Raw genomic sequence first — 26,465 nt, 5'->3', positions numbered from 1 at the left:
AGCCCCAAAGTATGAAAATTAGGAACATTGGCAAAATTTCTTTGAACAAATTTGGTGTTCTGAAGCTTGATTCCCTCACAGATTATGGAAAAGGCTCTGTGATAAATCTGTCAGGTGAGGAAAACGTATTCCTACTGTGACCTCTAAGTTTTAAGTGAAAGTAGTAGAGAACAACAATTAGCCTGTGTATGTGACGGTTTGATTTCAGACTGTGAGCATGGCCAGCATGATAAGAGGAAGATGAGAGGACAAGAAGCTTATGTTTCTAACCCAAGTGAGAACTCTGTCCGTGGGACACAATCAGCACCTTCTCTCTGCTTTCCTAAGCAGCTTGTACCTCCTGCTCTGGATGCTGAATTACATGAAATTGTTAACCCCTCAAGAGACAAACACTTGCTCTTCCAGAGCAGTGACTTGCCTTAGTTATCTTTTTAAATTTATTACAGTTCGTCGCGCAGAGTAAGTATTCTACGAATGTTCAGGAATGATTAAATCCAGAAAATCTGGTGTCTTTAATTCTATCTTCTGGCAGTCCTCAGCCAAGCCTTTAAAAAGGCAGCACTGAGCTGTGACCCTTGCTCATTCATCTTACTCCCTCAGCAGAATTCCTTCTCCTGACAAATTCAAAGTCCAGTCTGTCTGATTTCTCTGGCAATCAGTTTTATCTTTACTTTTCAGCTTCTGATTGTGAGCTAAGCTCTCCCCAACTAAACCCTTGCCTGTCTCTTTCCCACTACAATGGCCATTTTCTGCCTTGCATTTTCTAGCCACAACCCTCACGTCCCCCGCGTTCCATTAGTCTGCCCTGATGGGCCACTTCTCTGCCTCTCTACCTGGCCTAAATCATCATGTACCTTATAATCAGTCAGCATCCTCGACCATCTCACCTACCCAACTACAGGGCAGGCCAAATAGAAAATTCAGCGCTGTCCCACATCCTATGCTTTAATGGTTTTAAGTCTCGTTAGTTTTGGTTCCTTGATTTTTCGTTACCACGTATGGGAAAGGGAGCAAAAATTAGTTCAGCATTTTTTTAATATCTGAATATAATAAATATTATAAGAATCACAGACCTGTATACGAATGTGGTTGCAAAGCCTCATCTTCAGTGTTTTCCTTGGCCCAGAACTCAAACTCCTTTCACAAAATAAGTTCCTACCACCAAAGGAAATAAGTGTAAGTCTGTGTTAAGTATCTGAGGGAATTGCATAAACCAAAGTCAAAAAAGAAGCTGAAGTCACCAGTAACATTCAGATTTCTAGTTACATTTCATAATCAACCTGGTCTATACCTCATTTAAATGTATTCAGAGCTTATTGAGCTAATTTCAAGAAACTTTCAGGAGTAACCCTTTTTAAAACAGACAATCTCAGAAAGATCCTTAGTTGCATATATGAATTAACTAAGGACACAATTTGCCTTAAAAGTTGCCAAATAGTTTCTCTAGCCAAAAATATTTGGAGGCTGAGTCCTTAAGGTTTGCTGAAAGCATTCTTACTACTCATAATAATGGCTAACACTCACGGAGGGCTTTCACAATGTGCAGGCCACTGTGCTGAGGAGCTTATCAGAGATTCTCTTGTCTAATCCTGCCAACAGCCCTGTGAGAAAACTGATGCACAGAAAGATTAAGTAATTCCTCCAAAGACACCCAGCTGGTAAATCACCAAATGGGATTTAAACAACTTGAAGTCTCTGAATCCAGAATTCTATTGCCTCTTGGGTTTCCAGAGCTGCTGGTAAAAAGATATCACTGGGTTATCTCATCCTTTTGTTGCCAGGACTTTGATAAGAGCAGAAGTGTCTCCTTGACCAATCTATTTCTGTCTAGAGAGCCATTTGGCAGTGTGTCACTACTCATCCAGGAAATACTCAAGAAATGTTCAGAATGAATCCAGTTTGGAATTTGTTTAAGGTAAATGACACATTTATGCCCATTTAAGAATAAAAAAAGATATCTCAAAATCTTCTCATTAAGTGCTCACATGGAACCCCCTGTGCATTCCATTTTGGTGATTCAGGAAGGAGAAATCACAGAGAAAAATGGGAGGAATTATTCTGTAAGAAAAGATGAGTCTCTTTGGAGATACATTTCCAACCTAAGTCCCTAATGAATGGTCAGAAAATCCACGGGGAGGCGAGACGCTAAAATTTGAAGAGACCCTCAGAGTGATTCTTCAAAAATTTGTATCAATACTCTGCCCTCTAAAATGCTCAGATCTTGGAGAAAGCGATGTTAGAAGTCATGTGGGTCGCCTTGGTGACTTCCAAGATAGTGCCTATAGTTATATTTACGAAAGGACAGTATTTAACACCGCAGTGGTGGGGGAGGAGAGCGCCCTGTCTGCATGGCTAGAAGAGGCCAGGTAAACACCAGCGCGGGAGGCCTAGCGAGCCGGCTGCAATGGACCAGAGCCGCCGCCAGATGGTACCCACGGATTGGCATCGCGGGGTCCTTCCGGGCCCCTTCACCAGCCCTGGGCAAGAGCCCAGGCCAGCGCTCAGGCCAACCGTGACGTTTTCTTGCTGCGACTCCCCGCTGCGAGGTCCAGAGTCCTCGCTTTTATCTGAGCCCGGCCCTGCAGGGGGGCCAGGGCCTCCCCGCCCCCGCGAGGCACGGGGACTGACCCGGGCTGGGATGGGCGGATAGGCTGCGGGGCGGGGCGGGACGCGGGCTGGGGAGAGCAGGCAAACCCTGCCTCCGAGGGTGGACTTTGCAAGTCTTGCCACCGCCCAGGCCTTTTCAGGGTCCAGAGCCCGAGCGCCAGAGGCTCAGCTGCCCTCCCCCGGCACCGCGCCCGAGCACCCAGACGCAGCGAGGGGACAACGCAGGTGGCTTTTCTAGAGTTCGGAGGTAGTACTAGACGCAGCCATTTAGTTTTTCTAATTTTCAACTACTGAAGACGGTGCTTGGTGCCTGGGTATCCGAGACATGAATTACTCACGGTTCCTCACGGCACAGAGTGCAGCAAGAAAGCCTTCTGCCATCCGACTCCTGAGTGAGTCCCGGGGCCGGCGCCTCCCTCCCAGGTGTGGGTGTCCTCCCAGAGCCGCTGAGTACGGTGCCGACTCCTGCCGCCTGGCTGCAGTCGTTCATTCACCTGTGAGAGCACCCTGGGTTGCAGGCTCTGCAAGCAGACATAAAAGAGCCCGAGTCCTTGTTCGCACAGCACTCGGGCTGGAACGGAAGGCGGGGAATTGGGTCTCTCTGCTCAGGGTAGTAGGAGCAGCAATAGAGAGAGACACAGGCTGTTGTATCCTTGGAAGAGAGAGGGCGTGCTGTCTAGAAAGGCTCTTCCTGGGAAGATGAGTGGGGGTTCGGCACAGTGTGCAAATGAGAGAGAAAAGGGCGAGCCATCAAGCTTGACAAGCAGGTAGGGGCTAAATGAAGGAGGGGTTCTGTTATGGTCCTTTGCTTATCTTCCTGATCACTCTGCCTACCTAGTTGGACATCTGTGCTCCTCATTCCTCCACCAGTGAGGTAGGTCCAGAAAAAGTTATTTTATATGTTTATTTTAGACTAGCAGTCTATCACTAGAAATTGTTAAACTCTACAGTGTTATGGACTATAATACAACATACTGAACCATCTCTGTTTATGAAAGTCTTCAATGAAAGTATTTCTTCTTCTCTTACATATTTATTGCAGCTGAGCTATTGGGAAAGATACCGAAATCCACCATCTCTTTGGCTCCTGGAGCACCAAATCCAAACGTGTTCCCTTTTAAGACTGTTGCTGTCACCCTAGAAGATGGAAAGACCATCGAATTTGATGAAGAGATGATGAAGAAAGCACTTCAGTATTCTCCAAGTTCTGGGTAGTTATCAACAGATCATTTTGTTAGTTCATTTTCATAAGCAATATTCTAAGGCCCATTGATAAAGTGACAAAGTGACTTGTGTCTCTTTTAACTGCATGTTCAACAGGTAGGAAGGTTTGGGGGAGAGTTTTCAAAGAATAATTGAGAGCAACAGGGATATTAAATATGTAACACTCCTCAGTAACTGCTTGTAGATCTTAAACTACTGGGCTAGTCAGAGAAGGCTTCTAGAAGGAAGTACCATTGGAGCTGAGACTGGAAAAAATGAGACAGCTAGGTAAAGAAGCAGATTAGTAGAGAGGAGGAAACAGATGATCCAGGAAGCAGCAATTTTAAGTCCCAGGGCAATTGTCTAATAATTGTGTTCCCTTAATAGTTGCAGGCAGCTATTTGGCCTCAGTGCAGATGCCTTTAATTTCTTAAAAGCAAGCTGGAACACATACCTTAAGACTTTCCTTAGCTGGTCTTCTTCCAATGATAAAGGATAATTTATGGAGTGTCTGTAAATTATTAAAGGCTTCTTGGTTCTGTGATTGAAAAGTATATTGAAATATAATACATGTTATGTATATATGAATTATATGTAATACATACATAGGCTTTTCTTTCCATGATAGAAAGAACTTATTGAACCTGAACTTCTAGGTGGCCTATGGAAATTTTCCTAAGGAGAACTAAGAATCGATTATGCAGTAAATGTTCTGGTGGAAAAGAAAGAGTGTAGGCTTTGGAATAAGAAAGATACAGAGTCCAGTCTCAGCCTATTTAATCACTGGCTGATTGACTTTATGTGAATTTCTTTTTTTTTCTTTTTTTTTTTCAGGAAGTTTGGCCCTGAGCTAACATTGGTTGCCAATCTGCCTCTTTTTTTTTTTCTCCCCAAAGTCCCAGTACATAGTTGTATATCCTATTTGTAAGTCCTTCTAGTTCTTTTATGTGGGATGCTCACTACAGCATGGCTTGATGAGCAGTGTATAGGTCCACACCCAGGATCCAAACAAGCTAATCCTGGGCCGCCGAAGCACATGAACTTAACTGCTACACCACCGGGCCAGCCCCTATGTGAATTTCTTAATCTCTAAGTCTGTTTCCTTCTTTTTTAAATAGCAATATTAATATTGTCAAAAAGCATTTGAGGATTTTTAAATTGAATTATAAAGTTTCTTGTATAAAGCTACCATTTAATTCCTGTCTACTATTATGATTTTTTACTACTATAAATTTGAAAATACATTTTATGCTTTAGAATCCCAGAGCTGTTGTCCTGGCTGAAACAGTTACAAATAAGATTGCATAATCCTCCCACCATCCATTATCCATCCAGCCAAGGACAAATGGAGATATGTGTCACATCTGGCAGCCAAGACGGTCTTTGTAAGGTAAGACTGAAAAGAAAGGGTACCCCCACCTTAAGAATCAAATAGGTTCACAAAAACAGTCATCTCTCACTTAGCTACAAGAGGATCGTGTTTTGTGAGTTCCTGGTAGTCTGTCTTGTCTTTACCTAGAATTATAAATAGGTTAAAGACATTCACCCACCTGACTTTTCTTAAACATAGATCATGTGGTCAATGACCTGGAGATGTGAATCATTAAAACAAGATTCGAGTACTCCACTCCCACCAGATGCTTAGTGAGCACTGCTTAATTTCATCTGGCTCAAAGACTCAGGTTACATTTTGATTTATGCCTATAGTTATGACATTTCAATATGATTTTGAAATTCTTTAAAGGGCAGATCCTGATACTCCTGAGAAGAAATGTTAGACTTTTGCATGTCTGCTTATGTAATCATCTGTGCTCGCCACTGATTATACCTTGTCTCGCTCTTGGCTCTGCTTCCCTATATCTATGTATATGTCACTATCTCTGACTTCTCTCTAGGTTCTCGTGTTCTCTCTCTCCCTCCCTCTCCCCCTCTCCCAATTATTCCATCTGCCTCTCACCTAGGTTCCAGGAACTCCACAGATGTAACCACAACTCAGGGGTTCCCAAAATAAAGAGACTTCACCTATGGTTCTCAGTTTTATCTGTTTTTTTCTTTTCTTTTTCATTAATAATTAGTCCTGGATGAAGATTCTCTATATCCAGTCTTCACATCTAGATTAAAATATTACTCTTACTTATCTTAAACCAAAGTAGCTTTGTTTTTCTTTTTTATGTAAATGTGAAAGCTGTAATCTGGTTAGCTTTAATGAATTTTACTTACATTATTACTACAGAATAATGTATTGAAGTAATAAGAATCTTTGTAATTTTTTCCTCCTCTTTTTGTATTCAATTAGGAAAAATAAAAGGGTTAGCTACCATTCAAGAGTTTGCTTGAAGAGAAACATTTGTGATTCCATAGACTAATATGAAAAAAGTTTTTTCAATGAAATTCTTTTCTTAGGAAGGTAAACTATGAACTTTTTTCCCAGAAAGATGCTCAAGACAGTTTCTTCTTTATCTGTCACAACATCAGTTATATCAAAGAATGGAGATAGCATAGATGGCCAAATAAATCAATAACTCATTATAGACATGCTTATTACAGAGGCATTAGTGGGAATCTGGTTTAATATTTCTTCCATTTTGTTCTCCAGGATGGCTATTTTAGGCACCTGTGTTTCTATCTACATCTATTAAACAGTGCTACCAGATATTAAACACCCCTCCCTTTTCATTTAGGCTATTTGACATTCTCATGTCCCCTAATTGACATGGAAAATGTGTGTAATTAGGTTTTTATTTGGTCTATTGATAAGGCACACGCCACCCAAGTAATTTGTTTGGTGCTAGGAGGTCCTATAAAGCCCAAATCAATTATAAACTCTTTAGGGGAGGACACTCTTCGTCATAAAATACCAAAAGCTCATAAGGAAAAGGCAAATGGAACATCCTATGCCAAATCAGGAAACAAAAGTCAAATCTTCCATCTCAATTGATAATGGCCATACTGTTTGCCATGAGATGTAGGTTGTTAAAATGCTAGGAAGGAGAGGCTTGAACTGAGGATTGTGAACCATCACAGGTAAGAAAGGATTATTCTGTGACTTACGTAAGATTTAGTCATAATAGACCCCTTTGATTTAGGCTGGAAAAATCTATTGTCCAGCTCTTTTGATGTCAGTGGGCGTGATATTGTCTGCAAAATTTCCTGGGTTTTGTCAAGCCTTGTCTCACCTGACTTCTAAATATCCTTTAACATTGTTGACCTTCCTATTCTTTTGGAAACACTCTCCTCCTCTGGCTCTCTCTCAGCACCACTTTGGGCAGCTCCCCTCCGGCCCACCTGCCCTGCTTCCTTCACAGTGTCCTCCTCTGCACTGCCTTTATTTATTGGAGTTTATCAAGGCTCAGTCCTTAAACTTCTTCTCCCCTTAATCTATATACTCCCTGGGTAGCTCCATTCACAACCATGTGCTCAATCATATACTAGTAACTTCCAAGCTCCTTCCAAAACCATTTGTCCATCTGTCCACCTGACACCATCACAGGATGTTTCAAAGGCACCTCAAACCAAAACATACTCATCATCTTCTCCCTCAGAAATGGACAACTTTTGGATTCTGTTTTTCAGTGAACGGCACCACTCCCACCATCTGTCTACTTCCATAGCCAGAAATCTAGGAATCATTCTTGGCACCTCTCCTTCCTCACTCCCCTATAGTCCAAAATTATGTTCTGTTGGTTTTGATTTCCTAAATGCCACTCAGTTCTCCCCTCCTATTTCACCATCATCACCATGACCAGACTACCCTCATCTGTCCCCAGGACTGCAGCAAAAACTTCCAAAATAATCCTAAAAATTTCCCAAACTTTCCATATGGAGTCTCACTCCTCTTTTATACTTTCATATTGCAGCCAGAAGGATTTTCTCAAAATGCTTGTCAAATAATGTGACTCCCTTTCCCACCCTGTACTTAAAATTCTTATTGGCCTCCCTTGACCCAAATGCCTACATGGTATGGTCTCTGCCCACTTCTGATCTCACCCTGCTCACTTCTTGATACTCTGCTTCAAGCCACAGAATTCCTTCAGTTTCTCAAAATGTACCTATTGTTACCCCCAAACCAATTCATCACTTCCTCAAGGAAGCTTTCCCTGAATGCCTTGAATTCCCTGAATGCCCAAGTCCTCCTACAATGAGCTCTTATAACATTGTGCATCTATATTTAATGGCACTAATCATTGTTTTTAAATATACATTTATTTGAGTAATTATTTGATTAGCATCTAGCTTTCCCAGTGAACTAGTAGCTCCATGAAGGTAACAACCATGTCATAATGCTCATCATTTTATCTCCACATCTTACACAGGCCTGGCTTATAGTATATACTTAATAAATTTTCAAAGAAGGAATAAATAAATTTTAGGAGCCAAACCAGTTATGTTATTTTTCATCTTACTCTAGAATAGAGGTTGGCAAACTATGGCTTGAGAATGAAATCCAGCCTCATCTGATTTTGTAAATAGAGTTTTATTGGAACTCAGCCACACCCATTGGTTTACATATTGTCTATAGCTGCTTTCTCACTGTAGAGGGAGAGATGAGTACAGTAATGAGCCACAGAACTACATCTCAGTCAGTGACAGACCACATATTCGACAGTGGTCCCATAAGATTAGTACCACATGGCCTAGGTGTGTAGTAGGCTATACTTTCTGGGGTTGTGTAAGTGCACTCTGTTGTGTTCACACAAGGATGAAATTGCCTAATGACACATTTCTCAGAATGTATCTCCATCATTAAGCAATGCAACAGCGACACTATGGCCCACAAAATAGGTACCATCTGGCACTTTACAGAAAATTTGCTAACTCCTTCTCTAGAATCTTAGTGAGCTCAAACTTAAAAAGAGAGAGTTCTAATAATGGAAACAATGCTATCCAAGCTAATCTATGCTTCTTTTGTTAGGCATTTGAAATGATCATTAATCCTGGAGATAATATCCTCATAAGTGAACCTGTTTACCCAGGAACACTTCAAGCTGTGAGTATACATTTTTACAAAAAGCAACTCTGTCTCTTATAACTAATAAGAAGAAACCAATGTACCTTTAGAATTATCTGTGCACTGAAAAATAAAATAGCATCTTTCATCTGTAAACAGGAGAATCCTAAATGATCTATGCAAAATATGTTAAATATACCCTCTGCTTTATACATTTCTTTTTACAAAATCTAAGTGTACAGGTGCTAAAATTAAGTTGTGCAAAATCATGTCCAGTTTTCTTATTATTTCACTTAAAATGTGACAATTTACAGAAACTTATTTTTTCATTACCATCTTTTATTACCATATGCCTAAGTATAATCATGTTATATGTCAATTTAATATAACTGTAAACCAATGTAGTATAATTAGGACTTTCCACTCCAGTGTTAAATTAACATGACTATAATATCCAGAATGAGGAAGCTGATCCTCTGGCTCTGCTGTGCACTGCTCAGAACACAGTGCTGAAAATTAGGCTGCTTTAGGTCACAATACTTTAGGATAGATATATACATAAACTGGAGCACACTTAGACAAAAATAATCAGAGTGAATAGGGAATGGGAAACCACATCATATGATGAATGGTTATGGAAACTGCTATTTTCGCCCAAAAGAGAAGACTCAACAGAGACATGAGAATTGTCTTCAAACATATAAAAGTTATCCATGGGACAGAGGAATTGGATTTATTTGCACATGCCCTTATGTGGACAGAATTAGAACAAAAGAGTGAAAACTACAGGGAAACAATTTCAACTCAATGTGAGGACTTTCTAACCATCAGCCTTACCTGACTCCTACGGAGGTAAAGCATTGCCCATTATTGCAGGTGCTCAAAGTTACTCTCAACTGCCACCAAACACAAATGTTGTGAAAGTAATTCTAGCTTAGAGTAGAGGAATTGAATCAGATGACCTTTATGTTCTATTGATTCTAGCCTCATGGATTCTTTTTTTTTAATTTAATAGTATCTTTGTAAGAATTAACATATAAAGCAATTAGCTAGTCTTAATGAAAGGCATATTTTCTCAACACTCCTAAGTAGGGATAAAATTGATATTATAGAAATTTCTTTTTCCAATGAACAATCTTAAAAGGAAATTAAGAAAACAATTCCATTTACAACAGCATCCAAAAGAATAAAATATCTAGGAATAAATCTAACAAAGGAAATGAAAGAGTTGTCTATTAAAAACTACAAAACATTGCTGAAATACATTAAAGAAGACCCAAATAAGTGGAATGACATCACCTGTCCATGGAACCTATTCATGGATTGGAAGGCTTAATATTGTTAAGATGTCAATACTCTCAAAGCCATTTACAGATTCAACACAATCCCTATCAAAATTCCAATAGCCTTTTTGCAGAAATAGACAAGCCAATCCTCAAGTCTACATGGGATTGGAAGGGGCCCAAATAGCCAAAACAATCTTGAAAAAGAAGAACAAAGTTTGAGGACTCCAACTTCCCAATTTCAAAACTGACTTCAAAGCTACAGTAATCAAAACAGTGGGGTACTGGTATAAGGATAAACATATAGACTAACGGAATAGAATTAAAAGTCCAGAAACAAACCCATACATCTGTGGCCAACTGACTTCGAAAAGGGTACCAAAACTATTCAGTAGGGAAAGAATATAGTCTCTTCAACAAATGGTGCTAGGAAAATTGGATTTCCACATGCAAAAGAAAGAAACTGGGCCCTCACCTCACATCATATAAAAATTTAACTCAAAATGGATCAAAAACATAAGTGTAAGAGCTAAAACTATAAACTCTTAGAAGACAACATAATGGCAAATCTTCATGGCCTTTGCCACTAATTTAAAATTAGAATTTGCCACTAAATTCTTAGATATGACACCAAAAACACAAACAACAACAAAATAAAATAGATAAATTGGACTTCATCAAAAATTAAAAACTAGGGGCTGGTCCAGTGGTGTAGTGGTTAAGTTTGGGTGCTCTGCTTCAGCAGCCCAGGGTTCATGGGTTTGGATCCCAGGCACAGACCTACACACCGCTCATCAAGCCATGCTGTGGCAGCATCCCACATACAAAATAGAGGAAGACTGGCACAGATGTTAGCTCAGTGACAATCTTCCTCAAGCAAAAAGAGAAAGATTGGCACCAGATGTTAACTCATGGCCAATCTTCCCCACCAAAAGAAAAAAAATTAAAACTAGTGCATCAAAGGACATTATTAAGAAAGTGAAAAAGCCTACAGAATGGGAGAAAATATTTGCAAATCATATAGCTAGTAAGGGCTTAATATCTGTATTTTATAAAGACCTACAACTCAACAACAAAAAGACAAACAACCTGGACAAAGGACTTGAATAAACATTTCTCCAAAGAAGATATACAAATGCTCAATAAGCACATGAAAAGATGCTCCACATTATTAGTCATTACAGAACTGCAAATTAAAAACGTAGTGTGATAATACTTCACACCTACTGGGATGGCTATTATTAAAAAAATGGAAAATAGCAAGTATTGGTGAATATGTGGAGAAATTGGAACACTTGTACTTTGCTGGTAGAAATGTAAAATTGTATAGCTGCTGTAGAAAACAGTTTGTCACTTCCTTAAAAAATTAAACATAGAATCACCATGTGACTTGTTAATTCCACTCCTACTATATACCCAAAAAGAATTGAAAACTGGAGATCAAACAGATACTTGTACACAAGTGTTCATTGCAGCACTTTTCACAATGGCAAAAGGCAGAAGCAAGCCAAGTGTACATTAATGGATGAATGGATAAACAAAATGTGATATTTACATGCAACAGAATATTATTCAGGCATTAAAAGAGACAAAGTTCTAATACATGCTACAACATGGATGAACCTTTAAAACATGCCAACTGAAAAAAGCCAGTCACAAAAGGACAAATATTTTATTAATCCACTTATATGAAGTATCTAGAATAGGCAAATTCCTAGAGACAGAAAGTAGATTAGAGGTTCGGGTCTGGGGTAGAGGAGAATGGGGAGTTACTACTTAATGGGTACAGAGTTTCTCTCTGGGGTGATGAAAAAGTTTTGGAAATCAATAGTGAGGATGAATACACACATAGCGAATGTAATTAATGCCACTGAATTGTACACTTAAAAATCGCTAAAATGGCAAATTTTTTGTTATACATCTATTTACCACAGTAAAAATACTAAAGTAAAATAATTGCTTTTTCTTAATGATTGGATACTAATTATTAACTATTTTCCTAAACTCCTAAGGCTTAAGATTACATAATGCCTATAAATAGAAAACCAGAGACTACATAAACAGCATGCATGCACACACGCACAAATGTTTTCACATCCCCAAACAGAAACTGTGTGCCAAGCTATGAGGAAAGATGCTAATAAGCAATATGTGTTTATTTCATGGCCCAATATTGATTTGTTTTATTCATGATAGATGTGCTTTTTAAGTCTACGAACTTTTAAATATGTCATAAGTAGGGTCTGGATTATTCCCACTTAGTGCTTAAGTCTATTTGACTGCTAGAAAGCTTGCTTATCCTTTGAAATTTTTTCCTGAGAACTTCACGCAATTATTATTTCTTAAGTTCAGATTTTTTTTCTTTATGTTCATCCACAAATGAGATTCCACAAGGTTTTTATTAAACTATGTCTATAAGCAAGGCCACTACTTGCCAGTTCAACCTTATCAATTGGTTAAGTATTGAAATACTTTCCACATTGCTTGGTGAGCTGCTGCCCTGATCCTCCTCAGCTGCCCCATCACTACCCTGGCTTCCTTGGGCCCTCTGTTAGGACCACCCTGAACCTGCCATGATGCAGAGTTAATACTATATCATGGCAGGGGGCCTCCAGGCCCCCATTCCAGCCCGTGGCTATATCTGATGTGCCCATGCTATGCCTCTTGTTAAATATTTTGAATATCACCTCTGCTTGCAACTGTTTTATGTATTAGCATAACAGATGCTTTACATGATTAATTTACTTTGTCAAAAAGGATTCATTAATAAACACCTACCCTATAAATCAGTTCTAATTATAACTATAAAGATAATTCAGTCAGAAGAGGCTAGGTTATGCTGCATAACAAATGACCCCAGTATCTCAGTGGCTTATGGCTACAGAGACCTATTTCTCTTTCCCACTACATGTTCACCACAAAGCAAGTGCAGCTCTGTTGCATGTCATCTTTATCCTAAGCCCCAAGTTGACAGAAGCAGCCTCTATCTGAAACCTTGCCAGTCTTAAAGCAGAGGGAAAAGAAAAATAGAGAAAACGAGCTGGATTTTAAAGCTTCTGCTTGGAAGAAACACATATCATTTCTCACAATTTATTGACCAGAGCAAGACACATGGCCAAGCCTGACATATATGAGCAAGGAAATTTAATCCTTCCTCTGGGATTTGACAGAGGATATTTTTGAACAATAATGAAATCTACCCCAGGGCAACAATAGAATTAGAATACATAACCTCAACCCTCTGGAGCATAGAGCTGAGTGCAGGTTTGTATGTTTAAGGGTATAACAATAACATTCTTAGTATAAGAAGAGCCAACGGCACTGATATTTTGTAATCATATCTGAATCTTGGGCTTTCTTTTCTCTGTGTGCTCAACAGCTGCAACCACTGGGCTGCAACATTATTAATGTTTCCAGTGATGAATATGGGATTATACCAGACTCCCTTAGAGAAATACTTTCCAAATGGAAACCAGAAGATTCAAAGGACCCCAAGAAAAACACTCCCAAATTTCTTTATATTATCCCAAATGGCAGTAATCCTACTGGAGACTCATTAACAGCAAACCGCAAAAAGGAAATCTATGAGGTATTCTAAAAGAATGTGTTATGTGACTATGTTCTTGTTTCTTTTTGACTTTTTAGAAGTGTACTGTCCAAGTTCCCTTTCTTAGTAGCCTGTTGCTTTCAAGGAAGATAGTTTTTAATAAAAAGAAGTCATCTATGCCACGGGTCCTAAGAATGTAAACATAAGGAATTACTACATGCTTTGTTAACTAGGAGATTTTTCTTTCCCTTTAATTGATATTTTCATAAAAAGAAATAGCATTCTTGGCCTGATGTTAAATTTTATGAGGTTATTTAATATTTGACCCCAGGTTTGATTTTCGTTATTTTATTTTTGTATTTTCAACTTGTCTCTTCTCTTTCTTATTCATTGTCATTTCAGGTTACAAAGAAATTCTTTAAAAATAAGAGGCATGTTCCTTTTGTAAAGTCTCTTTTACATACCTGACTGCAGTGCCTAAGCTTCTCACCACAAACATTTTTTAAAAGTATCAACACATATTGAGCTATACAGAAATTTTGACAAATAAGAGAAATGTGCCTTTTTGTAAAGTCTCTTTTATGTCCCTGTGTCCCCTAGCCTTCACTATAAATAGCTTTTTAAAATAAGTACCGAACCCATGTTAATCCATGTAGAATTTAATCCTGTGTATTGGAATCATAAGAAAGATTTCAAACAGTTCCTGAATATATACATGTTCAAAATATTGTCTTATTCTTAATTTTTCACACATCCTGAGTTCTGCCCCGAGTTCTTTTCTTATTTACACACTCCCCCTAGACAGCCTCATCCAGTTCTATGTCTGTAAGTTCCATTCTGTGATGGAAATGCCTCCCCTCTGAACTCCGGACTTCTGTATCCAACTTCTCTATCCAACTTCTGCATCCAACAGCCAACTTAAATGTCTAATAGGCATTTCAGACTTAACATGGCCAAATAGAACCCTTGATTTTATCTAGCCACACCTCAAACCTCCAATCCACAGCCCCTCAGATTCTCCATCTCTATAAATAGTACCACCATGAACATTACCTTCTAGTCCTCTCTTTCGTTTCTCTTCCCCACCAACCCCCTACATCCCGTCTATTCTGTGGACTCTACCCACAAATTTACCCAAATCCATTTGTTTCTCTCTACTGCCATTACTATTACGGTCTTCTCAGACACCGCCATCCCTCCCTGTTCTGCTACTACGGTTTCCTCAATGGACCCTTCCTGCACTCCATTCTTGATCTCTAACCATTCATTCTTCTCACAGCATCCACTCATGTCCTTCCCCGGGGGAAATGTAAGTGTAAAGCCAGTCTCATGATCCTCCTGTTTATAATCCTCCAGTGGCTTCCCCTTTGGAATTAAAGTAAAATCCAAATTCCTTTATCTGCCTTGCAAAGCTAGGCGACCCGGTCATCTCTTCTCAAGCCTTGTCATCTCTTATCATGGCTGCAGCCCCCTTGCTGCAGCCCCACTGGCCTACTTTTTACCCTGAAACATATCAAGTTTTTTTTCTCACCCAAGGGCCTTTGCTCTTGCTCATCCCTCAGTCTGGAATCTTCTTCCTGATATTTGCACAACCGGCTCCTTCCTGTTCCTCTGAGCCCTCTTGTTACTTTGTCAGGAAGAGCTTCCCAGTGATTCAACCTGAAATAGCTACCCTGTCTCTCTCTCTCTCCCTCTCTCTCTCTCTCTTTTCTCTTTGTCTCTCTCTCTCAAACATCACCCTGTTTAATGTTCTGGCTCGCCCTTAAAATGCCATCTAATATTTCTGTTCATTATCCATTGGCTGATGTATGTTCTGTCTTTCCCACTAGAATGTAAGTTCATGAGGACAAGAGCCTTTAGTGCCTTGTTTATCTCTTTGTCTTCATTGTCTAGACAATAGGCACTTCAACTCAGTAGCTTCTTGAATGAATGAGGACAAAGAATTATGATTCCAAATGATTTTAATTTTAAATAGCTCTTAAGAAATAAATATACTACTTTAACCTTTTTTTAGCTTGCAAGAAAATATGATTTCCTCATAATAGAAGATGATCCTTACTATTTTCTCCAGTTCAACAAGGTAAGTGACAATGCGAACTTATTTCACAATTAGAAGATAAGGTATTGCTCTGCATTTGATTTTAGCCTGGCTGCTAATCCACTTTTACATTGAAATTGAATAAATGATTGTTAAATTGCCACTGCTTTAACTTTTAGTCTGTCAGTTTTATCATGGAAATAGTACTTTTCACTTCTGGTATTGCTGCTTTTTCCAGAAATTATTTGCCTTTAAAATAGTAGCTGGCTCTCTGTACCATGCATTTGGGCAAACAGAGTAAGTCAGGACTAATAGTCTTCTTGAGCTCCAAACCCTAGTCCATGGCTCCTTAAACATCATACCAAGATGAACTGGGTTTCCTCTTGGGTGTCAACTTCAGTCTCTTGGTAGTGGCTGACTGGAATGATGTCTGAGAAGGATTTGGAATCTGTGTTCAAGCTGAAAGAGAAAGAGGGCTCAATTAGTGATGTCCATTATGGACATAGGAAAAGGTGTTACTAGCAGCATGCCACCTATTTGCCATCCCTGTCATTTAGGTACTGGATCTTACCTGCAGAATAATGGGTTTTTAGCTTCCTCCTCACTATATACACCACTTTTCATGATCACTGTTTCCTGATAGACAATAGTAGTGGTACAGACTCCCAATGCCTGATTCCTCAAAGTCAAATGCTATCTTTATTTGCTCTCAAGACTGCAGAGAATATATCCTTGGATTTGGTTCCCGCTTTAAACCTACTGAAAAGAAACAAAAACTCTTGATTTTTCTATATGGTTTGCCCAAATATCATGTCTGCCTACCTACACCCGACCCTCAACATGAACATGGCCTGCTTTCTTGTATGCATCTATTATTGAAGTCAATATTACATATTGAATAAATTTCTTATCTTCATTCTCATTTTTTTAAATCTTTCTAGTTATTCTAAGGATCAGTATTCTGTCTCTAAACAATCCTGAATGCCACTGGCCCTCTTCGTTTTGATCTTATCCAAATTAGTTTTTCTTGAATCCTTCCTCTAAATCTGTTAATCCTGGATTTCTATCCTTGGGGCAAGGAGGACCTGGTTAAGGTTTTCCTAAATTCATAATAATGGCATCTTGAACAAATGAGTAAATCTTTGTATGTGGTTTTGGCAGACAAGCCACGAAGACAGGCAGGTACTAATAAAAAGAACATGAATCTCTGTCTCTTATTCCATTTTAAAGAGTTGAGATAAAGGTAACAGAAAAGGTGGTTGTGCTACTGTGATTCAAATCTGTGCCCTCTCTATTCTCTACATGAAGTGGTTACACAGTCATTAACAGACTTCTCAAAGCAACAGTAATTTTTTTTCCATTTCAAGCCCTGGGTACCATCATTTCTTTCCATGGACGTTGATGGGCGTGTCATCAGAGCTGACTCTTTTTCAAAAGTCCTGTCCTCTGGGTAAGGCCCTGTTTCTCTACCTTCGACTAGATGTAAGAGAGATAGAGACTGTACCTCAGTATCTTCTAGTCCAAACAATTCTTTTCATTTAAGATGCTTGTATTCCACTTGTCTTAAAATGCCAGTTTAATTATGAATATGAATATTGACCTTTTCTCTCTATTGATCTCCAGTAGTCACAGGAACTTGGCCATTAATGTAAAGTTGTAGATGGACAGGTCAGGTTTTGGTTTCATACATGAAAGAGCACATTTAGAAATACTTGGTCAGACTTGGGTTACATTTTAAATGTACAGTTAAATTTAAATTTGTATTTTAAAGAAGTAGTAGTTAGTTTTATGGGAATGTTTTAATTGTCTAGGTCCATTTGCCCCCAGGTTACAACTCTCTTCCTAATGAATTCAGGAAAGTGACATGTATTAATTGTTAATAAAAGATTGGTGTTGTTCCTTTTCTCTTTTGTGTAGGTTGAGAATAGGGTTTATAACTGGTCCAAAACGCTTGATAGAGAGAATTGTTTTACACACACAAGTTTCATCGTTGCATCCTAACACTTTTGCACAGGTAAGGACAATTTAGGAAATAGGATTTTTTTTTAATCAGGTAAGATAGAAAATAGATGTTGGCAAGTAAGATTGAGTTAAGGTAGCAGGGAGGGAAAGCAGTGATACTGAATCTCTAGTTTCCAACACAGACTGAATTAAAAAACTCGACACTGCAGAGGTTTACTCTAAGACAAATGAGAATTGAATTAACCTGGTGTTATTCTCCGACATAGACAAAACTCCTTGAGAATCGGGCTATCTTATTCGTCTTGTGTCCATAGCATCTAGCCCAGGAACTCCATAAAAACTATTGAACTGAGCAAAATGGAACTGGGTTTGGTGAAGTGATAAAACTTGAGCTTCATTGTCTTGGGATCTATAACCGGAACAAGAATTCCAAACCAGTCCAGTGACTTACTGTGCTTTCATTGCACATGTGCTAACCTCCCCTAAAAGCATTAGTTGGATTGTATTTTAATTAAAATAAAGTAAAATTAATTCTGGAGAATGTAAAAATTCCTCACAAGCTTTGAGACATTAATGGATCCATCCCAAATGCAGTCTTGAGAATCAAGAGAGAGAATAGAATTGCTTCCTAACAACTCAAAATGCATAGAAAAACTTATGTAGAACAGCACATTTGTTTGATATGGTACATTCCATAAAGTGCAGAAGTCCCTGTCTTTTATCAAGTTGGGGACTTTTCCATATTTCTTGTATCTGTTATCAACAAAACTTCACTATCCATTGGTAAAATTTAGAACTTCCATTTTAGATAGAATAATCTCCAAATACATTACATAACTTTATACATCTACTATATATTTTTTATATTTAGAGAGGCAGTACAGTATGGTAATTAATGGCATGGATCTGGAGCTGGATATTCTGACTTGAAATCTAGGCTCTGTGACTAGTTGTGCGACCTCAAGAAAGTTAAATTAACCCTTGTGCCTTGGTTTCCTCATCGGTAAAATAGAAATAGTAACCTGCCTAATCAGGTTATTATGAAGATTAAATTAGCTAAAATATATTAACATGTTATAATAGTTTCTGGCACATAGCAAGTACTATATAAATATTTGTTGTCTTTTTCATTCTTGTCGTTGTTATTAACATTTATTATAAATCACTGACTGTATAAAGCTTGGTTCAGCTTATTATATTTCCTTATGGTAGTTTATACATAACCAAGAGTGACTCACTTTTACACTTGGCAAAAAACACATTTTAGAGGATGAACCATGACACTTGTTATTGTCATCTTTTTTAGTTTTTGATATCACATCTTCTATGCCAATGGGGAGAAGAGGGCTTCCTGGCTCATGTTGAGAGGTATTGTATTTTAGGTTCCATATTTTACAGAGAAGTAGACTTGACTTTACTAATTTTCATTTTTTAATTGTTCCACAATGAAAGAAAGAACACAATGGTAACAAGTATACCATCAGACAGGTCAAATAAATATGCTGTATCCCCTTATCAAGCATTCAACATTTGAGTCAAGACAGAAAACAGATTTTTAAAGACTGGACTCTAGAGCCTTTTAGTTTCTGCAATCAATAAACTAAATACATCCTTTTCGTTGTTTTCTTCTTCTAGGGTTGCTCAATTCTACAGAAACCAGAAGGATGCCTTGTTGGCAGCTGCAGACAAGTGGTTAAGTGGTGAGCAGAATGTACATCCCATCCTGGGATGAGCAGTAGCACCTACACGAGTGGGTGATAAACAGTCGAAAGGATTGTTAATAATCCTGGGGGGAAAGAAACAAGGATCCGGGAGTATTCTTGTCAAGAAAAATGTTACCCTGTAAATCATCTCAGAAGTAGCAGTCTGCAAACCCTGACACAATTCTACCTATCTCTACTGTCTGCTGCAAAGAATTTGTGGTTACAAAAAGAAAAACTAGTCTAAAAATCAACCAGCGAGAACTTACTTAAAGTTATATAACATCTATACTCAAAAGGTTTTAGTTATTTCAAAGTTTTGCCCCAAATAAAAGAGGAATTGTCAAACAAACAACATACTCCTTTTCTAACTAGACTGTATAAAGACAAATAGTACAATCTAAGGCAGGTTTCTCACTACAGATTATTTGCCTTCTAATCATTAACTTCATATATGTGTCTAATATTATCTATTGCTAATTTGATTGCCGGATCATTTAGATTTAATTTTTCTATTAAGGAAGAACGTCAAATGGATTACATGGCTTTCATTATATCATTAAAAGTTTCTTTGGTATGAATAATAGTAAATAAAAAATATCAGTTCCTTATTTCTGTCATATCTTATTCCCTATAAAGTCTTGGTAAAAACATAATATTATCTTTTTTTATAAGACTGCTATTCTACCACTTTGTATAGTGGAGTTGAAGAAAAGATTTTAATCAACAGCAAGTTTTTTTAAAAAAGACAACTAAAATCAAAATAATTATCCTTCCTTCTTGATTTCTCTATCCTGATACTCAATGAAATATAAAGCCTACAACTGCACCTGGAGTTCTTGAATTTTAAGTACTTCTTTTCATAATTAATTACATTCTGGTAAAAACTCTAATCCATTGGCCTTCTAAACTATGACATAAATGATAGCATTTATTGAAACACTGGAAGAATCTAGAAAGAGTTGAAGAATCCGCTTCTAAAACTGAAAGAGCCGTATTTGTCTTAAGCCTGGTTCTAACTAAGGAAGGTAGACATCAGCGCTTGATTTCTTGCAGTCCCGAGACTGACTGAAATTATAAACATACACACGAGTCTCCCTCCCTCCCTCACACCCTCTCACTCACTCGCTTTTTGAAATAAAACTCACAACATCTATTTTAAGGGCTCTTAAAATTATATTTTTAAAAAAGCGTATCACTGAAGAAACTTTTTTGGAAATCCTAGTTTCGATTAACTGCAATTATGTCATTAAGTGATATATTCGATATCATCAAAAACACCTTTGGAAGATATTTATTCTCTTCTTTTGTTTGTAGGTTTGGCGGAATGGCATGTTCCTACTGGTGGAATATTTTTATGGATTAAGATTAAGGGCATTAATGATGTAACACATCTGATTGAAGAAAAAGCCCTTAAGAATGAGGTAAAACAGGAGGAAAAGTTATACTTTTTCTTTAATTTCTTACTTAAATAAAAACGGCAAGAAATGTTTATCGTGGCCCACCACCCCAACTCATAATGTTTTAATGTCAGATATGTTATCTCATTATTAAAATCACAATAGATTTGGGGGTTACATAATTATTCTTCTGGTCTAAATTAATGGAAATAGAGTCAGTCTTCTCAGCTACTGATTGGCTTAGAGTCTAAGAGAACAGCGTCTGCGCCACAAGTCCTTGGGTTTGAATCCTAGCTTTACCTCCTACTGGATGCATGGCTTTGAGTAAGTTATCCTCTCTGAGTTTTGTCTGTAAAATAGAGATAATAAGAATCCCTCCCTCATAGGGTTGCTATGATGAGTTAATATGCAATGAGTTAATATGTATAAAGCACTTAGACTAATACCTGGCACATAGTAACTGCTCAATAAATAGTAGTCATTAGTACTTAGAATAGAAGGACTTTCTTTTCCTGATTATGAAAATAAAGCATACTCATGGCAGCAAACTTGGAAAACGCATAAAAGTATAATGAAAAATTTTTAAATAGGCCATAATTTCACCACCCAGATTTTGTGACCATTTGTGTTGTATTTTCTTGAAGAGCTTGTAGATACCTGGTATTTGGGCTATGCAATTATTTTGCATGGTTAAAACTACACAGATAAGTTCGTACCCTGCTTCTTTCACTTAAAATTAGCCCAAGAGGATTTCTTCTGGGTTATTTTTTTCTCCTTTTGTACTTAAATCGTAATTCTTAGATTTCTTTCAAGGGCATTGATTAAGCTAAGAAATCTAAATATTTTTCTGTGTAGCTTTCCAATTTACCAAATAAATTATCCTTTCTCCATTAATTAATACCTTTATCATGTTTGTCTGTCTCTGTAAGCACTAAGATCTGTTTCTAGGATCACTTTTGTCTTGAAGCAATAAGTACAAAGGAGGAGATTGTGTTGATGTTGGCAAGGCATGATGCTTATCCATAAGAGACAAGGTGGTCTCGAGGTTAAACCTGGGAACCGACTGAGTGGACCTCTGTGCTAGCTCCACTTCCCTGGGAAAGTCACTCATCTTCTCTAATCTTCTCACCTGAAGACAGGACTCATGCTCTATTAATTGTTCTAATCCTACTAACAGCACATAGTAGGTACTTAGTAAATACGTAACTGACATTTCAAAGAAATACATTTTAGTCTAATAAATCAATCATTTAATATTTTCTTTGCTTTTCTATCAATGCCATTATCACCAAAAACATTTCATAAGTGGCTATTTGTGTATATCTCTGAGGTGGGTGCTAAGGATATAGACTTCAGATTTTATTGGAGTTCTTTCAGCCTCTTCATTTATTCCAAACATCCTGTTGCATATACCTTTACTTTTTCTAACCTCCAACTTTGTCACCACTGCCTTGGCCCAGATTTTGGTCATCTTGCAAAGAGATGTAATAACCACTCTTGCAAAGAGTAGTAATAACCACTCCCTTCTCTTATAGCAACTTGCTTCTAGCACATCCCCAAACTTTCCCACTATATTGGGAGAAATGATGATTTTCATTTGATTGTTAATCAGGACACAGAAACCCATCTTCTGCCTTGAAATCTTCTCCCCAGAGTATCCCAAATCATTTCACTGCAACTCACCTTATCTTAGCAGACAGTACCCAGATTTATACTATGAATCAACAAGCAGTTACTTAATGCTTTTAAATATCACAATTGTACTAGATAGTAGTCTCAAAGACTAACATAATCAGTTTATTTCTGACTTACATAAAATTTTCAAAGATGTGATCTGCAGGCAACTCTACTCCAAGCAGTCATTCAGAGACCCTGGTTCCTTCCATCTTCTTGCTCTTCAACCTTAACACAGATTCCAGGATGGTTACAAAATGGAAAGAGCATGGTGGATCACACATGGGAAGATTTTTATGGGCCAGGCCTAGAAGTTCGCACACATGACTTCACATCTGTTGGCTAGCATTCAGTCACGTGGTCACATATAACTAGAAAGAGACTGGGGAATAGAATATATTTGTATGCCAGGAAGCAGAGGAAATGTCCTTTGTAACAGTGAGCTGTCTGCCACAGTGGTCATCACGAATAGCAGTCATTCCCACTCCGTCTTGACACATTTACTTAACATTGTTTTTCCTTCAGTTTATGTATTAAATTTTTTACTTTCTTTCAGTTCTTTGATGGGACCAATTTTCTTCCCATCTCAGGGCCTTTACACTCAGTATCTTCCTCTCTAAAATACTCTTCCTCTACTTTCTTCTTGGCTAACACCTACTTATCTTTCAGGTCCCAGCTTAAAAATCACTTCCAAATTTGATAACTTAAAAATGGTGTCTCATTGTTTGAACTTACGTGACTTTTCTAGTTAGATTAAACATTTATTCATGTTTATTATCATTTCTATTTCTTTTGTAAGCTCCTCTTTGCCCATTAAAGTTAGAATTTTAGTGAGGTTTTTTCCTAAGTTTCTGTGCATTCTTTATATATGGAGAAGAGGTAGCCATATTTATTGTAAACATTTTCGAGTTTCTATGTTTTCTTTATTGTATGACATACACAATTTTTATATAAACTGATTTTGCCCTTGTTATTTCTTTAATTGCTTTTAAACTTAAAAAGTCCTCCCCCACTCTGAGATTAGATTTACCTTTTTTTTTTCAGTTTTTCTTTAATGGTAATCCACTTTTTTCCATAAACTCTCTTAGGTATTAGTAACTCCTGGAAATGTTTTCTTCATTGATAGTTCAGCTCCTTGCCCTTACTTTAGAGTGTCCTACTCGCTGGCTTCTCCTGAAGAGATGGATGTGGTGAGTACAATATTTTCTTCAGAGTAACGCTAGATATCAATTCTATTTTTTGGTGCATGTGTTCAAAATAAGTTACAACATTAATTAATGTCTTCTTGGGTTTCTGAAAAATAAATATTTGTTAAAAAGTCACAAATTACCACTAAAAGATACATTTTAATGGTAGCAAATAGACAAATGCATGAGACCAAGTTGGAATTAAATTTTATTGTCTTCATGAATAGTTTTCAGACCTACTGAAGGGTGTTAGGTAGATTACCAACATGTTATGAAGAAAACCTCTTTCCTTCCTTCATGGAATTAATAGGAGCCAAAAGTACAAATTCATGATAGCCATTAGTCTCTTTCTCTGAAGAAAAAAATATCAGCAAGGGTCAAATAGAATAATATTCTTAAAATAATCACATAGTCTAGGTTTAACCAAAAATAAGAAGCAAAAACAAAAAAGTTCCTAAGGACTGTGAGCCTGAGAATCCAAATAGAAAAGCCATACATGGAACAATGCCATCGAGGAAAGTCTATACTTATCCTGGCAGATGGATTGGTTCTTGGTATGTTCTTTATTTACTGCTTTCTCATGTCATTCAACATGCTTTTCATAAGCTCTCTCTGCTTTTACACATGAGTAGAATTGGGCAATTATATAGAATACATATGCAGGTGAGAAATTATTTGAAGAATAAAATAATTTGTGTGGTGGGGAAAACAGAAAATGATGATCTTGAGGGCTATAAGAATAAAAACAAAATCCTAGGAATCTGACATGCTTATATCTGCATATGCTACTAATGGATATTGATAGCATCCTCCCCAGATGAAGCCAATGTTAAACATGACTTCTAATTGCTTTATTTCAACCTAAGATGGATACTTTTTATTTGAATTTTTAAAGTTATGACAGACTTTTCCTGAGTAACATCCTAATTTCATTCATTCTTATCTCTTTTCTATTTTAGGCTTTGCAGAGATTAGCCCAAGTTATAAGAGAATCTTTATGAAGAAATCAAACTCATCATAGTTTTCATAGATTTTTCAGATAAATTATTTTTACATTTTAACAGGAAGAAATGATTATTGGTGTTAGACTTTCAGAATAAATTTCATCCAACGTGCCATATCTGTAGTAATTTAACTAGATAACTTTTAAAGTGTCCTTAATCCATCAGATTGCCAAAATATACTTGTAATCCACTTATACCTTTTGATAAATTTTTAACCTACAAAAGATTATTTTTATCCTGGATTTTATTGTAAAGAACTCTATAATTACTTAATAATTTCCCATAAATTTTTTGAAACTAACATTTTACAGTAAATTATCTTGAAAATGTAAGAAAACCAAGTTCAAAATGGTATAAAATGTGAAGTTTTTCTATTTTCAGGAAAATTCAATGAGAGCTTGTTGCAAAAATTGTTAGAATTTGGCGGTTATAAATGATTTCAGTAAGAGCACCACAGACATTATGTTATACCATAGAAATCCCTTTAAAATAAAATTCTGAAATTAAATATACCTAGAGGCTCCAGATCTATTAATTCTATGTAAGTAGGAGAATTAAAAGACTTAGAAAAATTTGCTACATTGTATTTTCATACTACTACACAACTTACAAAAACATTCTTATTAGTTATGTAGTCTAAATCCAAACCCCTTTGAGGTACTTAGGATATACTTTTTTAATGACTTTTCTCTCCCACCTTTTCAGATCTTTATTTTTCCCATCAGATTATTGAAGTAATATATGCTCATTTTAAAATTTTCAAACAACCCTGAAAGCGTAAGGAATAAAGTCAAAATCACTCTCTATCTGACCCCCCAGTGATAACTGCTGTCAGCATTTATCATCCAACCTTTAGATGTTTTTCTGTGCGTATACATGTTATATGTAGTAGAACAGGATCTCGTTATGACAGCGTTGTCATAAATACCCTGTATTAGTTTCCTATGGCTGTGTAACAAATTACCACAGTGTTCCAAGATCCAGTAATTATAAAGTTATAAATTCCTTTAAGGAATTTGGAAGTTTATGCCATTGTCATTTAGGTCATCCTTTTGTGTATATAAACATCTCCATCATAGTTATTATCTTCCTGGCATCTGGATGAGATGCCGCATTTTCCAGCAGTTCAAATTCTTGAGCAAAAATCTCACCTCATAGCTCAACTCAAATCAGCCAGCACCAAACCCAAATCCCTATTTCTAAGGCAACCAGTGGTAGTTCTTAAGGAGAGATTGGAGAGACGCAGGGCCTGGAGGAAGGCTGAGATGAGGAACTTGACAATCCATCAATCGTGAGAAGAGGAAAGTGTAAATTGGAGAGATTTATAAAAGCAAAAGTAAAATAAGCCTTCCACTTACTTTATTCAGTAGTTCTCAATGATAACCAGAATTGCTTAGCCAGCACTGTATAAATGAGTGCCTTGTTTTTAAGTGACCAACATAGAGTAAGTTGATTTATAATCCCCATCTTTCAAGAGTGGATTACCCCTAACCACAATCCATAGAAATCTGTTTCTACCAAGAAAAACAGAGCGAGAGAACACTCAAGATGATTAGGCTGTCCTTTATTACTCGATGTTCATCTCATCCAAGTAAGATTACCTTCACCTCGTACTGCAAAGCATAGAAAACTGGAGCCTCACTTGTTGCTGTTGCCATTGTGAATTTTTTCAACCTTTTGGGAAAGCAATTTGGCAGTGTGTATCAAGAAGTATTAAAATGTTTACACCCTTTAACACAATGTGTTAGACACTATGGATTGGCTCACTCAGCACAAATTCGAATTTCCTTCTAGTGTCTCTGAGCACTGTAGAAATGAAATGCTACATTTCCAGATGCTCTTGCAGCTACAGTTCCAGGTACGATTTAAGTTCTGTCATTCAGATACCTGCATTCAGAACTGAGTTAAGAGG

General features: G+C 37.3%; 1 protein-coding gene and 1 long non-coding RNA gene across 10 annotated transcripts; one reads left to right on the top strand and one right to left on the bottom strand.

Annotated features, from left to right (window-relative positions):
* The first annotated feature begins 2,715 nt into the window (after window positions 1-2,715).
* AADAT (aminoadipate aminotransferase) lies at window positions 2,716-26,166 on the top strand. Of its 7 annotated transcripts, none has more exons than XM_046656052.1 (14): window positions 2,716-2,854; window positions 3,446-3,481; window positions 3,650-3,818; window positions 5,068-5,200; window positions 8,723-8,797; window positions 13,421-13,630; window positions 15,603-15,668; window positions 16,994-17,076; window positions 17,544-17,640; window positions 18,895-18,956; window positions 19,224-19,288; window positions 20,606-20,712; window positions 23,451-23,552; window positions 24,509-26,166. In XM_046656052.1, the coding sequence occupies exons 3-14, from the start codon at window positions 3,781-3,783 to the stop codon at window positions 24,548-24,550; spliced, it is 1,080 nt and encodes a 359-aa protein (XP_046512008.1). In that variant the 5' UTR covers window positions 2,716-2,854; window positions 3,446-3,481; window positions 3,650-3,780; the 3' UTR covers window positions 24,551-26,166. The 7 variants fall into 7 exon arrangements, with proteins under 7 accessions (XP_046512008.1, XP_046512005.1, XP_046512004.1 ...); XM_046656049.1 differs by having other exon boundaries at window positions 2,721-2,999; XM_046656054.1 differs by having other exon boundaries at window positions 2,722-2,854; window positions 3,478-3,481.
* LOC124236996 (uncharacterized) lies at window positions 15,688-23,505 on the bottom strand. 3 transcript variants are annotated; one of them, XR_006887904.1, is made up of 4 exons: window positions 23,393-23,505; window positions 22,501-22,590; window positions 16,198-16,385; window positions 15,688-16,085 (listed from the first exon to the last, which is right to left on the bottom strand). It is a non-coding gene; the product is annotated as an uncharacterized LOC124236996 (long non-coding RNA). The 3 variants fall into 3 exon arrangements; XR_006887903.1 differs by having other exon boundaries at window positions 22,501-22,744; window positions 23,393-23,467; XR_006887905.1 differs by lacking the exon at window positions 23,393-23,505 and having other exon boundaries at window positions 22,501-22,912.
* Window positions 26,167-26,465: the final 299 nt, after the last annotated feature.

The sequence above is a fragment of the Equus quagga genome, chromosome 3 (assembly GCF_021613505.1).
Source record: "Equus quagga isolate Etosha38 chromosome 3, UCLA_HA_Equagga_1.0, whole genome shotgun sequence".
Taxonomy (NCBI): domain Eukaryota; kingdom Metazoa; phylum Chordata; class Mammalia; order Perissodactyla; family Equidae; genus Equus; species Equus quagga.
Note: the sequence above shows the minus strand (reverse complement) of the source record. Positions and strands in the feature narration are given on the sequence as shown.

What these genes read in the sequence shown, in the direction of transcription:
- AADAT (XM_046656048.1), top strand. Translation starts at nt 2,933, where the DNA reads ATGAATTACTCACGGTTCCTCACGGCACAGAGTGCAGCAAGAAAGCCT. An exon ending in GCAAAAAGGAAATCTATGAG is followed by an intron (nt 13,631 to 15,602) that starts GTATTCTAAAAG and finishes ACCTTTTTTTAG; the next exon opens with CTTGCAAGAAAATATGATTT. An exon ending in ATTTTCTCCAGTTCAACAAG is followed by an intron (nt 15,669 to 16,993) that starts GTAAGTGACAAT and finishes TTCCATTTCAAG; the next exon opens with CCCTGGGTACCATCATTTCT.